General features: G+C 41.1%; 1 protein-coding gene across 1 annotated transcript; it reads right to left on the bottom strand.

Annotated features, from left to right (window-relative positions):
• Window positions 1–570: 570 nt before the first annotated feature.
• Window positions 571–15,056, bottom strand: nek10 (NIMA-related kinase 10). The gene is made up of 34 exons (XM_061049828.1): window positions 13,687–15,056; window positions 13,544–13,604; window positions 13,278–13,414; window positions 12,605–12,700; window positions 12,432–12,516; window positions 12,306–12,347; window positions 12,128–12,206; window positions 11,963–12,030; window positions 11,470–11,549; window positions 11,305–11,391; window positions 10,860–11,084; window positions 10,290–10,429; window positions 9,367–9,428; window positions 9,155–9,226; window positions 8,507–8,571; window positions 8,269–8,371; window positions 7,994–8,122; window positions 7,178–7,315; window positions 7,046–7,091; window positions 6,847–6,968; window positions 6,187–6,289; window positions 6,032–6,107; window positions 5,715–5,844; window positions 5,548–5,618; window positions 4,982–5,189; window positions 4,756–4,837; window positions 4,599–4,644; window positions 4,390–4,427; window positions 4,002–4,102; window positions 3,740–3,850; window positions 3,553–3,658; window positions 3,403–3,446; window positions 2,833–2,888; window positions 571–2,270 (listed from the first exon to the last, which is right to left on the bottom strand). The coding sequence occupies exons 1-34, from the start codon at window positions 13,755–13,757 to the stop codon at window positions 2,234–2,236; spliced, it is 3,117 nt and encodes a 1,038-aa protein (XP_060905811.1). The 5' UTR covers window positions 13,758–15,056; the 3' UTR covers window positions 571–2,233.
• Between the last annotated feature and the right edge of the window lie 2,782 nt (window positions 15,057–17,838).

The raw sequence follows: 17,838 nt of genomic DNA, 5'->3' as shown, positions 1-17,838 counted from the left end.
GACAAAGCTCCCCAAACAGAAGCTTCGTCTCAGCGCTGACACATAAACTGAGAATAAATAAATCAAATCTGAGAGTTAAATGACATTCATGCAAAAAGAAATGAACGATGCATTAAACAGACGGAAGGTTTTAAACATCTGCAAATGAATCAGCCTGTGAACTTTTGTCCCAGCGTCTCTCATATCTGGATAATTTTTCATATTTGCAAAGAATCAACCTGGGACAGATCACATTTTGTATGTTTTTGTTAGAGGATTAAATTCTTCTGTTCTGGATTTTCTTGCTCTGTTTCATGCTTCTTCTTAAAGAGCAGGTTTTTGATATTATTTCTAAGGTGACAAAGCAGCACCTGGTGATAGTTTTCAAGCTGTAAGGTTGTTAAAGACCAGCTCGTCCTCTCTTCAATTCAAAGGTTATACTGCCCCCTGTGGCTCCTGTGAGTAATTACACTACAGCACATCAAAAAAGGTTTTCTGCTCAGTGGTCAATTAAGTCCACATTCTCTGCATTAAGGAGTTTGTTTTAATCGAAGCATTTTCTCCTTAAAGAAGAGATAAATCACCTAAGTGTGTGAATTAAATAGTTTTTATTCAGCAGATCATTTAAAAACAGCTTTTTAAAAAATACAGATGACAGTAAAGAATCCCTTTTGGATCAAAGTGCATGGGAAAGTGTCCTCTGCTGCCCTCTACAGCTCAACATGACAGTGAAAATACACACTGAAGCATGTTTTCAAATGGTAAATAAATTGAAAATGAGAACAGAAATTCAAAGTGCATGTTGATTAAGTTAAAGTTCAGCAAAATGTGGAAACGAATCCAAACATCTGACCTTTTTTTCTCACTGTCTGCAAAAGCTGCAGCTCTTTGAAGGTGAAGTAAACGACTACATTTTGGCTCACGTCCATTTAAAACACACAGTGACGAGCAGTCCTGCAGAGCGGACTTAAAACAATCAAACAGTCTGAGTCCTCCTGAGTATTAAAAACACGACAGTCAGACAAACCTGACAAAACAAAAGTGAGAGCTTTACAGACGGAGGAGCCGAACCCGACAGATAAAAAGCTCGGGGTGATGATGATGATGGCGGTGGAGTTACTCGTCGTGTCAGTGTCTACGTGCAGGTCACAGGCCGGTTCACTTTGTTATGATTATCTTATCGAGGACTAAACAAACAAAAACACACACACACACACACACAGCTTCAACATGACTTTCAAACACACACATGCACAGTGCAGTTTTAAAAGTCTCTGAAGATTCTTCATCACAACAAACGTATACAAGATTTAAATCCCTGAGAAACAAAAAGGTGTGAGGTGAGCTTATTAATCAACTCATTAAAATGCAACTACTGTGACCGTAGATTAAGTTAAGTTAAAATGCCAAACACTTCCTTCTTCCAAACACACTCTTTTCTGTATCTGCTGCTTCGTTAGAGGTCTTAAGAGTTGGAAACATTTTCAGCATTTTATAGGCCGAACTGTGGAGCTGTTAATTCATGAAATAACTAAACATAAGTCTTTAATTTTCACAGTTATGGCTGCACGGTGGTGCAGTGGTAAGGAGGTTCCTGGTTTGAATCCCCGTCTGACAGGACCTCTCTGTGTGGAGTCTGAATGTTCTCCCTGTGCATGTGTGGGTTCTCTCCGGGTACTCCGGCTTCCTCCCACAGTCCAAAAACATGCTTGTTAAGTTAACTGGTGACTCTAAATTGCCCGTAGGTGTGAATGTGAGTGTGGCTGGTTGACTCTGTATGTCAGCCCTGTGATTGACTGGCTAACAGTCCAGGGTGTAACCCCGCCTCTCGCCCATTGACAGCTGGGATCGGCTCCAGCCCCCCGCGATCTGCACAGGAAAAGCGGTTAAGATAATGGATGGATGGACTGATGAATTTTCACAGTTATGTTTGTTATAAATTACAGAGGAAGAGGTTTTGAATTGAGGTTATTAACAATTCAAGTCAACGTGCAAAATTCTCATTAACACAGCTTGATGGGGGTGCCAACAGCCGGTTACCTTGGGTTTGAATTTAACCTTCGCCCTTTGCTGCATGTCACCCCTTACTCTCTCTCCTCCTAACATTTTCTGCCTCTCTTCAGCTGTCCTATCTAATAAAAAAAATCGCCCCCAAATAAATATTCTTCCTGAAAATGTAAACACGCTGGAACATGTTTGTGTTTGTTTCCAGCTGCAGGTTAAACTAACGTCTGAGGATGGATGATGATCAGAGTCATTTGTTTCCTTGGTCATTTCTTCTCTCTGGGACCCTAAAGTGAACAAAAAACACATGAAAATTTATTATTATAATCATAGAAAATTCAATATATTTTTAAATATGTGGAATTCTATAACATCATGTGCTCCTCGGAAATTTCAAATTAACCATATTAAAGAGGGCATGAACGCCCCTCAAAATTCATAATTACGAGTGAGAAAGTTCGAGGATATCGGGTTACCGAGTTGTGACGTTTGCATGAAGTGTCAGGGAAGCAAAGATGGTGAAAAGCTCAGAAAGAGTGCCGACACTAGACAATAAAAAAATTATATATTTTTTTCGTAGCAGCTAATATTGATTTTCAGTGCATGCATCTATTAGCTGTAGCAAACAGGCAAACTTTAACGATAAAGCAGCCAGGTGAGTAGAAAATGAATTCAGAATGTTAGGGCAAGAGAGTGGGGATGACAGGTCGGATTCTAACCCGGGCCGCCCGCTTCAAGGACTTTAGCCTGTGTACATGGTGTGTGCATTAACCACCTCTAGGCTACAGGCGCCCCAATCTATCAGGCACCATAAAAAGGAAAATCCCATTTGGGCTTTGGAAGAGTCACCTGCTGTGTATTTTCTCGAAGTATCTGCTCTCCTCCAGCAGCTCCTCAATGATCACCTGAAAATAAATATTTTCACGGGAAATCACTTCACTGCTAACGGACACGTGTTTGATTTAACCTTCAGACACGTGAGGTGTTGACAGGCGGAGCACAGAGGCAAAGCACGAACTCGACAGCTGGTCTTGAGAGTTCTAATCTGCATCAAAACCATCCTAAAGAACTTCATCATCATTATCAAACAAGACCATCATCATCATCATCATCATCATCATCATCATCATCATCATCATCACCATCATCGTCATCATCATCATCATCATCATCATCGTCATCATTAAGGTCGTAGGTGTTCATAAAGTGCTGGGTCAAACGGACTCTGCAGCTTTTATATTTAAAGGGTTTTGTACTAAACTATTGGGCTATTACTGGCTGGTTATCCCTCCTTCAAGTCTTTGTGCTAAGCTAAGTTAACGTCAGACATAAGAGTAGAGTCGATCTTCTCATGTAACTCTCAACAAGAAAGCCACAAAAAAGGAATCCACACGATACCACTCTTCCTGAGAATCTGACCTGCATCTGCTGATAGGTGACTCCATCTTTGAGATTCACGTCTCCTGTCAGAAGGAAAAAGAAAATCAAATGAACAGCTTTCCACCGGAGCCTGCAGTATAGGACTGTTCATTATTGGACATATAGGTGAGAAGGTGGGGAAACTGCTACCTGTGTTGTCAGCATAATGTGGGTCTCCTGTGAAGTGTTGGACCAGAGGCCACCAGTCTGAACCGGTGGAGGTTAACTCCATCAGCTCTGGAGAAGCCTGCAGGAGCTGCAGCACAAAACAAGATATAGAAGATTATTGTCATTTATGTGTTTTGTGGCAACATACTGCAAGTCGACAGTAACGGACCTGGCTTAGCTCCGCCTTCAGGTTGTATGGATCGCTCCCACAGTGAAAGAGCGACTTTTTAAATCTTTCAACGACCCGCCGCTTGATGTCATGCTGCGGAGATGGTGGAAGCTAAAGACGAAAAAATGACAAGCGAAATAATCAATCAATGAAATCACAAAACACAAGTACAGTCACAGATTTGACCTTGACTGATGCGTCATATCTTCTGCATGACATTGAACTTTGATAAACCGTTGTATAAATTCTGAAACAGCTGTACCTGAGTGATGAAGATGATTTTGTGCAGCTGCACGAGCAGTCTCTGAATGGGATCATCGATCTGACGGAGCTTTTTCTGAGACACACAGATCCCTGCAGACACTGAGGGACACAAACACACGGACATCTACATTTAAACAGCCTCGACTTCTTTTATATTAAACATCTGCTCTTGGGGTGTTGGGTCGTTTATGTATACTCTGTTCAAATATATATTTTTTCCCGATTTGAGTTTTAACAGACATACAAATAAAGACACACAACAAAGAAAATACTATACGTTGATGAGCTAAACGCAAAAGAGAAACATGATATCAAATGAACAGCAAAATAATTTATTTTAGTCTTTTCAAATTAAAAGAAGTAAAAAATGATTAAAGCAGGCATACCTGGTCTTGGTTTATCATTTGTCATTACATAATCCCCACTGAGGAGAAAGGCAGATCGAGAAAACGATAAAGTTAATTCCGACAAAGGAATCTGATTGGACACAGTCATCTCTTGTAGAGCATGTCCAGTGAAGCCCCTCCCTCCATTGCACACTGAACACATTCTCCACCTAACAGACAGAATAAGTAATGTGACATCTTTCACTTACATGGACTCAGTTTGGTCAGGTGTCACACTGTCCCTCGACTTTACTCCTTTGTCAAAAAACAGAACAAGCCAAAAAATCTTCATTATATGAGATAAATCCACAACACGGAGAATAAAACAATCAGTGAACAAACAGAGAGTTAAATTCTGACCCTGACCGATATTTTGCTCGCTGTGATTTGAGCTGCAGGCTGCTGAAGTGCGAGGAGTCGGAGTGTCATTATTTATGAGGGACTGTTCCTGAAAAATGTAGAAAGCTGATTTAAAAATTATTAATGGGACGAATACTAAAATATAACTTCTGTATTAAATCACAACATCTTCAATGAACAACAAATACAAGTCCTCAAGGACTCCTGATTGGCTGATTGCGTCTCGTTTCACCTGACACATGTACGACTGACAGCAGCTCGTCCTGCTTCTTTGCTTTTCCAGAAAGTACTTCTGCGCTCGTTTCCTGTCTCTCTCCGCTCTCCTTTCCAGTGCATTCTGGGACGTGTAGAGTCCGTCCATGAGCCTCATCATGAGGTCAGAGATGCTGGAGCTGACGGCCTGGATGTCGGGACGCTGCTCTGCATCTGGACTCAAACACCTAACAGATGTTACGAGACAGTAATGGATGAATTTATTACAATAATTAATGTCTTTCTTATTAAAGAAATATTTACGAAGATTTGACTCTTCGTCTTTCATCTTACCCGTCAACTGAATATGGCAAGGTAGTGAAAGAGTCTTTAAACGTGAGTGACAGCAAGGGGTGGATGAATTGTATGGGGGTGGGAATCTGTCCGTGTTAATGTGTGTAATAATGCAAAATTCAATAAAAACAACATTCAGTAAGAAGATTTGATCCTTCTATGTTTGTTCTGTTAACCACACCATCAGCCTATTCCCTTTGTGTCCTTCACTAAAATGAAAAGTAACCATGTTTGAGGGGTCGTACCACTCACCATCTGATCATGTCTGTGACTCTCTCTGAGAACGCTCCCTCCTCAACAGGCTCATATTGGGCCTCAACAATCTAAGAAAAGATGACAAGAACAAGTCAACACAGAGACACACATTTTAAAGTCCAGAGTGTGTTCATGAGTGTACGTTTTGTTTTTTTACACAACACCTTGTTGGCCAGTGACAGCATGTTGCTGCTGTAGAACGGAGGCTGTAAAGCGGCCATCTGGTACAGGATACAGCCCAAAGCCCAGATGTCAGCCTTCTCTCCATACGGCTCATTTTTCACCACCTCTGGACTAACACATGACACAAACGTATGAGGAACTCACATAAAAATGTATTCATTGATGGCAAACTTTACCAAGAGTCCCACTTTTCGGCTGTTGGCACCTGGTCACCCTTCAAAGAAACAGTCCTTGTGATAACTCAATAAATCAAATGTTTAATTTTCCAGCGTCAGGATGTTCAGAATGATTTCCTCACCAGGAGTAAAGGATTGTGCCGACCACCGACGTCAGCTTGCTGTTCTCCTCTTTCTGCTTAGCCAGGCCGAAGTCAGCTACAGGCACACAAAAAAGGCACAGGTTTTACTTTTATAATAAGATAAGGCAGCGTGAGAAGAAAGCGAATCAACTCACTGATGGTGATTTTGTCCTTTTCCCCCAGCATGATGTTGTTTGGTGTGAGGTCGCGGTGGACTATCCTCTTTTCTTTGTGCAGATACCTCAACGCAAGACACATCTGAGCCAAAATGGAGAAGATCAGTTAGGGGAGTTATAGGGGGCGCCAGTAGCCTAGGGATTAGTGAGCACCCCATGTACAAAGGCCATGAAAGCAGGTGGGCCAAGTTCGAATGTAACCTTTGGCTCCTTTCCCACATGTCATTCCCCACTCTCTCTCTTAAATTTCTTACTCTTTCCACTGCTCCGTCTCTCCAATAAAGGCACAAAAATCCCCCAAAAGGTTATCTGGATGGGAGACTAGCATGTTTCCACACAGCCAACCACACAAAGAGGTTTCTCTTCTTTGAGAAAAGACATGAATAGAATTAAAAGTGATGACTTGTTCTATGGGCGCTTAACTACCAAGTAGGTCTCCAGTCCACAAAAAGTGTCTGAGTTTAAATTCAAAGTCCAAATTAACAAGATTCCAGTTGGCAAGTGACACTGAATGGAGCATATACAATTTGCAATCTAACAGTTGAATATTAACCCTGACTGGGGATTTCCAGGGCAAATAAACTGTCAAAAGAAGAGATTTATTTACCTGATAAGAGTGACATGAAGAAGGGTTGTTACCTGTATGAAAATATTCCAGATTCTGTCTTCTGTGAACTGCTGCTGCTTCTCCTTCAGAGAGTTAAAATGTTCAGCCAGCGGCACTCCCTCGATCAGCTCCATCACGATGTAAAGCTTCTCACCTAAAATTTAGATTTTTATTGTTGTAGTGCTCCTTTCTCATGATAACTTAAACAGTTGGTTAAAATAATTCTCCCACCTTCCAGAAATGTCTTGTAATATTTGACAACATTTGGGTGTGTCATCTGGAAAAGAAGAGCCAGCAAACACATGAAACGTTGTATTTGGTCATAAAAGTTCTGACATGGACTTTCATTTACAAAACAGAAACCTGTTCTTTGATGATCGTGAGCTCGGAGATGATTTTGTCCACGTTACTGTCTCTGGACTTCTTGTCTTTGCCGAACACCGGGTTGTGGAGGTTCACTTCTTTCAGAGCCAGCAGGTTCTGCCCGCCCTGTTTTCGGACCTGGGATTGAATATATTTGTTAGAGCTTTGACACTTTATTTGAACCAGCCATAGACTTTAGAAAACATTGACGAAAACTCAGTGATAGCTGAAGCGTAGTTTTTGAAACCCAAGGATGGCATTCACTGTATTGGAAATGCTGTCTGACTTCGCTTCAGAACCGGACCCAGTGGGTTAGAGCGCGTGCCACCCGATGGAGCAAAACCACGGCTGAGACAGAACGGAGGTTGTGGAATCTGCAGCTCCAACCAAGAGGTGGGCCTTTAACCAACTGACAGACATGCCCACCTTTCAGTCAACTCAGCCACGCTCATCATTTTGCAAATATATGCAAAACACTGAGACTTCATTTGATCATAACAGATAAAGAGAAAAAATATCACAACCTTTAAAGTGTGTGCCAATAAAGAAATGAGCCATAAAGACCAAGGTGCAAGGTTGTGAATATGTTTACTGCAGTCATAATAGGCATTTTAACATGGTTGAAATGGGACTTTGAGGGCTTTTTGCAGCCGGCCTCAAGTGGACACTCAGTGGTGTTTTTTTGCAATTCAACATTGGCTTCACTTTCAACACCACAGGTTGCTATTTGGAACCACCTGAAGCACTTTGCACGAGTTTAAAAGATCTTAAAATAAACATAAACCAACCAGATTCCATCATTTCTGAGTGTCATACCTTAAAGACGCTCCCGAAGGCCCCGGTGCCCAGATGGTCCAGTATGAAGTAACAATTGATGACTTTAAGGGGAGGACGGTTCTGGTCCACAGCCTCGATGCTCTCTCTCAGGCTGTCCAGTTCCTCTTCCTGCTTTATAAAACTCACAGTTAATCATCCGTTTTCAAGTTTAAGAAACCCCTGTGTCATCTACATAATCCCAAAATAAATTAAAGTCTTTTTATTTTACACCTCAAAGCCAGCTGGATGAAAGCTTTATGAACCTATTTTCTTACAGTGCAGAGAAAGACTTTGGTTCGCAGTCCCTCGTAGGCCGTGAGGTCCCGAACATAATGTCCAACATCAATAAACATCTCAAAGAGGTCTGTGGGAAAGAGTCTGAGAGGATGAACGGTTACATAACAGCACCAGCCAGAGTTTGAGGAGATTTCTTTCTAAAGCAGACGTCAAACAGTAGCAGAATCAGTTTAAGAATGACACAAACTTAAAGTAATAAATGTGTTTAAACATCACCTCTTAAATAAATGTCTGTTTCTTTCCACGCTGAAGAGAAACCGGAGGGTCCGGAACGCATAGCACTGTAAATAAGCAAATAGATGGACAAGTGTGTTACTTTTTAATGTTCATTCATTGCTCTTATAGTAATATAATAAATAGGGTAAGGATGGGGTCAGAGACAACGCTCTAAGCCTGCCTTAACATGTAATAAAAACATGTAAAGGCAGGTAGGCTTTTCCTGGGGATTCATTTTATTGTTACTCCCCTCATCCGGTAAACGTCTTCTGTGAACATAACAATGTGAAAATAAAGTCCTATTGTGATGGCCCTGGCTATGGTGGTTTTGGTTTCCTCTAGTGGTTGGTTGGTAATGGTATGCCTTCTGGTTCCTTGGTAGACCCCGCCCAACTGAGATTGCATGTGGGCTTCACCTGAGTGGAGGGGCATATAAGCCAGGCTTCTACAGCTATCTTTCTCTCTCTCTCCCTCTGGACAGCCAAGACAGATAACCTTCTGCCATGTTTTTCTTGGTTTGTTATTGAATAAAAGATACCTAAAAAAAGCAAGTTTACTGTATGGACCTCCCTTGCATGTTATGGTCTAGACGAGCTGCTGATAACACAATAAAAATCAATTAATCAATCAAGCAATCAATGAATTTACCTGTAAAGATGAGAACTTGGATCCTGCATTGTTTGGTAAAATCAACTTTGCAATTATGTAGACTCCATTTTCCTAAGAAAAGAACATCAGGTTAATTAATGCAAAGTTTTAAAATGATTATTATGTTGTTGTTTTAAGTAAAGGTGGACTCTGCACTTATTCATTCCTATTCCATCAACTGTCCTTGTCTTTGAGGAAGGACTCTCTCTTACCAGCACAATGTGGTGAGCAGATGTGTCGTCCAGACAGAGCTCAGTCAGAACAGTACAGCAGGCTGGAAAAGAGATTAAAGAGGGTATAAATTAATCTAAGAACCCTGGCATGAAATCTTATAAACTTGGGCGGCAGAAGCTCAGTATGTAGGGACTTTCTTGGGTTGGTTTAAGTCCTGGTGCGGACCAAGTCAGGAAATTGGTCTGGTAACCAGTTAACTTCCTGAGCACTGCCGAGGTGCTGCACTTGCACCGAACCCCCAACCAGCTCACGAGCTCTCGGTGGGCAGCCCCCCTCACTCTGACATCTCTGCATTAGTGCATGTCCATTGGCTCCTGTTTGTGTGTATGTGTGTATTTGTGTGTGTAGCATGTTCAACAACAGTGTAAAATTGAATTTCCCATTTTGAGATTAATAAAGTATATCTTCTTCTATAGTCTGAGATGGAGATCAAGACACATCTGTGAACATGAACAAAACACCCCCCTAAACAACGAGAAGAAAAAAGACAGGAAACACTGAAACACTGCCCCCTTTATTCTGCTGAAGTTTATCTGAGGATACTAATTTAGCCAGCGTGACCAAAGCTTTATGATATTTTTTTTCTTTGACTCAAAATAGTTTTATTTAATCCAGTGGATTGAGACATGTAGGCACAGGAAATGTAGGAGCCTTTCGACCAAAATCAGAACTACAAAAAGATCTGGATTCTCACTACAGGACAAAACTGTTTACATTCTCGACCACTGATAAGACTCCTCTGTGGTGAGGATTTACAGGAAAGATTTACAGACCATCTTTCACCATTTTCTCATTTCAACAGAACAAAACTACACTTTGGGATTTCTAACTTCAAGTAAAACTAACAGAAAAGATCTTAAGATTTCATCCTCATGTTGAGGTACATTGTAATGACCCTGACCTGACTGCAGGGCCACAGAGTTGTCGGCCTCCTCCTGCAGGCTCAGCTCCTCTCTGATGTGCTCTCTCTGGATGCGGCCGGCTGCGTTGGCACTGGAGAGCGTCTCGATGGACGAGCGGTCAGAGACGAACTGCCTGTCGCTGTTGAAGAGTTCTGTTATGACTCAACACCCTGTTAGACATCTTTTCTTTTCCATGCATTCGTTTCGTATTGCAAGCTTTCTGCTCTGAACTTGTAAACATATGTCAAGATGCATTATGGGAAATGTAGGACATATGTGAACTGGAGCTTGACCTGCAGTTGAGATTAAAAATGTGGCTAAAAAAAATAAAGTTTTGGAGCAGCTCTTTAAAACAACGAATACCTTTAATATGGACTAAAAGTGCTCGCTGTAATTTTGGCCAGTCTTCTCTTTTATGGGTGTTTTTACACAATTTAAAGATTTTGGTTGGACAAAATTGTACGTCAGTGAATAAAGACAACGTTTTAAATTCAACAGCAATTGTTAAAAATACAAATTGAATTCATATAAAGTCATATAAATATCAAATACGCCTTGGTATCCCAAACCTTTTGAGCAGTCTCAGAAGATGCTGTACCCCGCCCCAGCTCCGTATCTCTGCTCTGGTGTCTGGATCCTCGCAGAGCTGGACCAGGACCCAGCTGATGCTCCACAGCAGCTTCAGGTGCTGACTGTACAGCAGACTCAGCAGAACAGGCAGACCCTCCAGCTCCCTCACCTGGTCCCTCACCTGCCTCACAGGGGACAGGAGCCTCAGCAGCTCTGCACTCATTCTGAAGGAAACATCACATTAAGATGGTTTGTGTTGTGATGTTAGTCTTCTTAATCTTTATAAAGTATCCAGAGGGTCATAAAACAACATAAAAAGAGATGAGCTAAAATTAGACAGGACTTGATTTATTTGTATGTTTTGGGGGTATTATTAGCACTCATAAATAAGAAAATGTTCTCACAACTGCAACACCACATGGGACAACTTTATCAACAACTGACCTCTTGGACAGCAGGTCATATTCCTGCAGTATCACGAGCAAGTTCTCCACTATTGGCAGCTGGCCAATCTCCTCCTTGCATTCAGGGCTGTGGGAGAAAAACACATCTTGCAACATCATGAATGAATGAATTAAATGCATTAAATTAAATTAAGTATTTTCGAACCTCTCAGACAATGTCGTGAGAGCCAGCAGGGCCCCCAGCAGCACACGGCTGTCTGTTGTGGAGAGGAGCTTCACCAGAGTCTAGAAATGGTTCATTTTGTTATAAACACAAAAACTGTTTTAGACAGAGTACAGTGAATTTAGAAGAAACTGGGACACTCCTTTACAACCATGCTAGAAGAAAGCCAAACATCTAACAACAGGAATTGTAAAAGAGAGGCTTTTCTCACAAGACAAAATGTAATTTCTTCATTTGACACTGAGAGTAAATATTCGCATTTAAATATAAATAAATTGTAGTTATGAACCTGTTACACCCTACAGAAGTGCCTTATTATCTTTACAACATGAGTTGAGTCACCACCAGTAGTGCATTATTCCTGAGCACAAAGAGGACTGGCTTCATGTTTTGGCTCTGAGTTTAGTTTGATAGGATATGAAAACAACCATCTCACTCATAAACACAGATAACATTATCAGAACGTATCACTCACCCTGTGAGCGCCGCTCTGGATGATGCAGACTCTTTGATTTTCAGCAGCAGACAGCTTCTGAAACATGTCTGCAGAGAAATCAGCAAAAGGCAGCACTGATGAGGACGCACACAAAAAGAAACCCTCAAGCTATCAGTGTCTTCAAATAACCTTCAGATTACTCACATGTCATTGTGACCAGTTTCTGCTCCGCAAACGCCTGCTCACCACAAGATATGTACATGGAAGTGACAGACTCCATATACTAAATGAGAAATATGGCAGCAGTGAGTAAGAGAGGATATTAAAGTGGATAAATCATAAAACACAGCAGGTCAGGGCATGTGAGAAATAATCTTTTTACCCTGGCAAGTAAGTTGATGCCTTGCAGCTGGTGGAGGATTTTCTAAAGAAAGCAGACGAAAGAGGAGTGTTCTTTATAAAACACACAATAAACAATAAACAATGTAAAGTTTTTATCACATAGTACCTGATGCTGAGGATCTCTGATCAATAATCTCAGGCACATCAGAACTCTGAGGACAGACTCAGGCAGTGCGTGGTCAATCCACTCACTATAGGACAAGTTAAAATAGTCAGTTATAAAAAAAAAAGCAATCATAAGAAATTAGAAGAAGTTGGACAGTAATTTAAAGTGTTAACCTGCAGAGTCGGTTCTTGACCAAAGATGTGAGGACGTCAGAGAACAATGTACGCAGAGGGTGGCTGCTGAAACATCGCTGGTCTTTGTAAGTGATGCTGGGAAACAAACCATTCCATAATTCAAATTGAACTGTCGATACCATTTGTTTGAAAACTATGCAATCTCATATTTTTAAATGATCAATAGCATTGAAAAGAACCAAAGCAGAGGCGATGGTGGGCGTTGTGGTTAGTGCGCACCCCATGCAAGGACCATAGTCCTCAATGCGGGCGGCCCAGGTTCAAATTTGGCCTGTGGCTTCTAACTCGCATGTCTGTCCCCGATGTCTCTCTCCCTGATTTCCGACTCTATGCACTGTCCTGTCTCTACAATAAAGGCCCAAAAGTAACTCAAAAAAGTGTTTTTATTGTTAATAAATGTTCTTGTGGACTGAAAATGTGTTTAAATTGAGGTTCATCATTGAGAGTGAGGAAGGAGAGGGTCACTTTTGTGCTACGGCTGGTTTCCCCTATAGGCTGGTCCTAACACCATTAAGTATCGATTTAAAAAAATGTATTGCAAGGTAGTGATACATCTGTAACAAGAACTATAGCTGATTATTCACTTTCTGATTTGTGGTCTGAAGAATTTTCATGACATGGTTAAAAAAAAGGCAGAATTTTGTATGAAAACCTGAATTTTTCCAGTTCAGCAGCCTCACTGTTGACGTCATTCTCCCTCCTCAGTCTGTTGGTGTCTTTGGGAGGATACAGGCCTTGAGATCTGCTGGCTCCACCGCTGCGTGCTTTACTGTGACTCAGCGCTGCCACCTGCAACAACCAGAGTCTCATACCACAGTATATGTATATACACAGGCCTGCAGAAATATGAGCTGCTCTGTATCCTTATCAAAATGTCTAGACACAGTCCTTCAGCGTGGCGTCATTGTTGTTGTTCACCTCTTGTCTGGGGCTGATTTTGGCAAGCAGGGACTGAAGCCTTCTGAGATCATGAGATTCCCTGAAAAAAAAAAACAAGTTTATGATTGGACTTAATTTATTATTGTTTAACAGATCTGTGAATATGAGATGACTTCGCTTACCTAGTCTGGATTCCTCTGGATTTCAGGGGCAGTTTTTCCCCTTGTCTATTTTTTGTGGACATTTTCAGCATCCCCCATTTGTTTCCAGGAGTACTGGGCTCAACTTAAAACATTTGTGGCACAGCATTAGCCTATATTTTGGCTTGCTTAACACAGATATTTAAAAATCCAACTGAAAATAAGAAGGTTAGCAAGTTTTGCTTGAGGAAGTTTATAGCTATCGAGTCAATCGCCTCTTACCATTGATCCTGCGTCGTAAATTAGAATATTTTGCCTACAAAAATACACATTTTGTTTAATTGAATATCCTTAGTCTTAGAAATAGAGGCTGGTTTTTATTCCGGGAACAGCAAACCCTCCTTACTATAACAAATAAGACAAGATAATGCAAAGCTCCGCTGCATTTTCAACCAGTCCAAGTTAGCAGCATTACGGAGTCTTGGTTGCCATGGAGACAACAGACGCTGTTCGCATTCCATCAACAGGTACGTTGACGTTGACGCTGAAATGACGTTGAGTTAAAAAAAAGGACCACAGACTCAAAATAAACTTTATATTAAAATAAATAAACTGCTACTTGCCAACAAACGAGGTCTTATCTGAAAAATCTACGTTCACATCATGTAATTGTATAAAACTATGTTGTCTTATTATTTCGAATACATTTATATGATTTGATTATTCTAACTCATTCCCTTGTTTATTTATTAAATACCTTTTTTTAGTGCAGTGTACTTGAATGGTTTACTGGCAACCAGACAATGTACAAATTAAATTACATTTTAATGTTTTGTTTGGAGAAATTCTTATTAAGTTTATGGATTTTGTGTAGTTTATTGCTAATTACCTTTCAATGCAGAGACAAAAAACATAAACAATAAAATAAAAAGGGTATTACTTGTAATTCTGTACTGTGTTCACATTTTACTCCCTTGTCAAAATAAATAAATAAAAATAAACTTCTTGTAGGGTTCATTATCGCGAGAACGCGTTGATACTGAAAAGATTTACATATTCTCGCGAGATGAGAGTGTTCCTCCCTCTGTGATTCACGTAGAGTTTACGTCATTCTCCCTGCGTAGAGCCGTTAAGCCCGTGTGACGTTACGTGCCTCACACTGCGTAGCTCCAGCAGAAAGTAGCGAGAAGGGGAATGTCGGCTTGTGAATGATCGGTTTCTGAGGCGGCTGGGAGCGTCAACGTTATGGGTGAGACTGCTGCAGCCAGATACTGTCGAGACTTTTTCAGAAACCGGGTGTTTGTAAAAATGTTTCCGTGGTGATAGAAACAGGATCGGAGTCGCTTTTCGAGCAGTTTGCTGATGAGCTTCTGCAGTTGTCGGAGCAACCAACGCCCAGTCGTCCGCCTACAGTTGGATGGGAGCTAGCTAGCTGGCTAGTTGTTAGCATTGGCAGCATAACCTAACGGGAGTGTCATTTCCTGCCTTAGCTCTTAAGTCTTAATCAAAGTATTTCAGTAAGGTTCCCGTGCGAACTATATTCTAACAAATTAAAGCATGTTAACACCCCCTGTTAGGTTATTCACATCTTCTCTACGAGTACGTGCAGTGTGATTTAACTAGCTTACTCAATATCGTGCGTTGGATTAAACAGTTCACTTGTTTGAAATTAGAGGGAAACGTGTGTTGCTGTTTGTATTTCCGCTGTGCTGGGTTAATGACTGATTGTTTGACTCCTGCAGAGTGTGCAGGGTATAGTCTCTGATGCTAACGTAGTGTTTTCCCCATGTAATCCTGATGAAAATGATGCACCAAACATGGAGAGCGACCACTTTCTGTCCTTTGTGTGCCTCAGACCCGGGGGGGGGGGGGGGCTGCATCCGTGCCTGATCAATAATTTGATTAAACTGCCATGTTTTGGTGCATCTAGGTTAGGCAGTCAAGAGACAAACAAGTAGTCAGATGTGTCACACAGTTAGGTAGGTGTAAGGAGGTTACTGGGCTTCAGTTTAATCTGGATTAAAGTGGATCTAGTACCTCACAGGTCTGAAGAGTCTGAGGGATCTTAAAAAAAAAAAAGTCAAAACATGGACACTTGTGAATATTAAACCTGCTGTTTACTTTACCTGGAACAAAATGCTTATCAGGTGATTTTTTTTGGGGGGGGGGACTTAAGTTATCATTGTTTTAACAGACTGATAACTATCTGTGAACAGGAGATGACTTGGCTCTGAATTCCTCTGGTGTGGTTTTTCTCCTGTAGTCTGTTTCTTTTCAAAAGGATTGCATCCCTGTTTGTTCCCACACACCTTGGTTGAACTCAAGATATTTTTGGCACAAAATTCCACGTTGGCTTTGCTTAATACAGAGATTTTAAAAATCCAACTGAAAAGCTTATTCTGATTAAGAGGGTTAGGCTACTTTTGCCTGTGGAAGCGTAGCTAGGTAACTTAAAAGACATCCCCTAAAACGTCTCCTACCATTGCTCCAGCATCGTAAACTAGACAGTTTTGTCTACAAACGTATGCATTTTTGCTTTATTGACTTTCCTTAGTCTAAGATATAGATGCTAGATTTTAGTCCTGAATCAGCAAACACTCCTTATAATAGCGCGTAGGAAAATACACTGCAAAGCTGCGCTGCATTTGTAATCAATCCAAGTTTGCAGCATGGTGGAGTCTTGGTTGCCATGGACACAGCAGACGCTGTTAGCATTTATTCAACAGGTATTTTGACGCTGAGATGTCATCGAGTGCCTATGATTGACCCAAAAGCAACCACAGACTTAATTAGATTGTAAATTCACTGCTGCTAATAGGTTATGTTGAGTGACAAAAAAAAATAGTGATGGACTTAATTACCCAGGAGACGTCTGGAGTCTGACGTAAGATCCATTAATTAAAGTGTAATAACTTTTAAACAAAAGTCAAGCTGTCCCTTCTGGTAACATGTGACATTTTAAAGAGACAGACTCTGAATATTTAACCTGCTGTTTACTTTAACTGGAACAACAAGCTCTGTTCTGTTAACGAGAACTTTTTAAAAAAGATCTGCGTCAGGAAACTGTTGCTATGTCACCCATCTGCAACCACTTCCTTCAGCAGACCTGTCAGACATTGTCTGAAAGGAAGCAGACGGCTGTCATTTTAAAATGACACGTGTCACACCTTTTCTCAGCCTTATCATATGCATTAATTCACCTGAGATAAAACGTGATTGGTGGTGTTGCTGTAGTTCGTATATCTGCAGTGTGATTCTGCAGAGATTAAACTGAATATCCTGCAGGCAAATCAGGACATTAAGTCACAGCGTCACGCAGGAGACATGTGGGCTGTTGTAAGTAGGCAGGAGATGCTCAAGTGTAAGTTCCAGAAATGCTCTCCTTGCCACAGGCGAAAAAGAAAAAGCTGCATCTGAGAATGGGCCTCTGCTTTATGGTGGTGCTGACATTAAAGGAGCAAGTGGGGTGGAATATGTACCACACTGGCCAACTGTCTACGCTATTATCGTAGCCCGGATCATGAATCATTTTGCCCCCAGGCCTCTCAGCTTTGGAAACTGATTCTGGAGACAGAATGGGTTGTTTGTCAGATGGCCTGAGATTGATTCCCTGTTGCTTTTTTTGTTTTTGTGCTCTCTCTCCCATCGCTGGCTGACCCTGGAAACACTGGCTCGTCCTGCACTTTGGGATGGGACTGCACCATATTGATCTACACAAAACAGCTGTGAGTATAGCAACGATCTGTATGACCTCCCTGCAAAATAATTAAAGTAACAGACACTGTTTAAACTCAATGTTTTAATGAAAGAACTGGTACTTTTAAAATAGTATGACTCATGGTTGCACAATTATAACTAAAACTAAAAACTAATCTAACTGTCATGTTAGACGTGGTGTGCCATATCATAAAATGTGTTAATTTTTGAGCCGTGTACTGCACATGGACAAGCATTGATGTGAGAAAATAGATTAGAAACATATACCCAGTTGTCCTCAGGAATGATTACATGGTGCAAGGGATACTGGGCAGACGGAACGTTCCATTTATCTCGAATCTAGAATCTGTGAATTCCGTCACATTCCAATTAATTGCGTTCCAGTTGTGGGTTTGCAACAAGTCGGGCAAGCAACATGGACGCCTCCAGGAGTACCTTTTTGTTTTGTTAGCGAATACCCGGTGGCAATAACAAAAC

Source organism: Labrus mixtus, chromosome 11 (genome assembly GCF_963584025.1).
Source record: "Labrus mixtus chromosome 11, fLabMix1.1, whole genome shotgun sequence".
NCBI classification, from domain to species: domain Eukaryota; kingdom Metazoa; phylum Chordata; class Actinopteri; order Labriformes; family Labridae; genus Labrus; species Labrus mixtus.
This window is presented reverse-complemented; position numbering and strand designations above follow the sequence as displayed.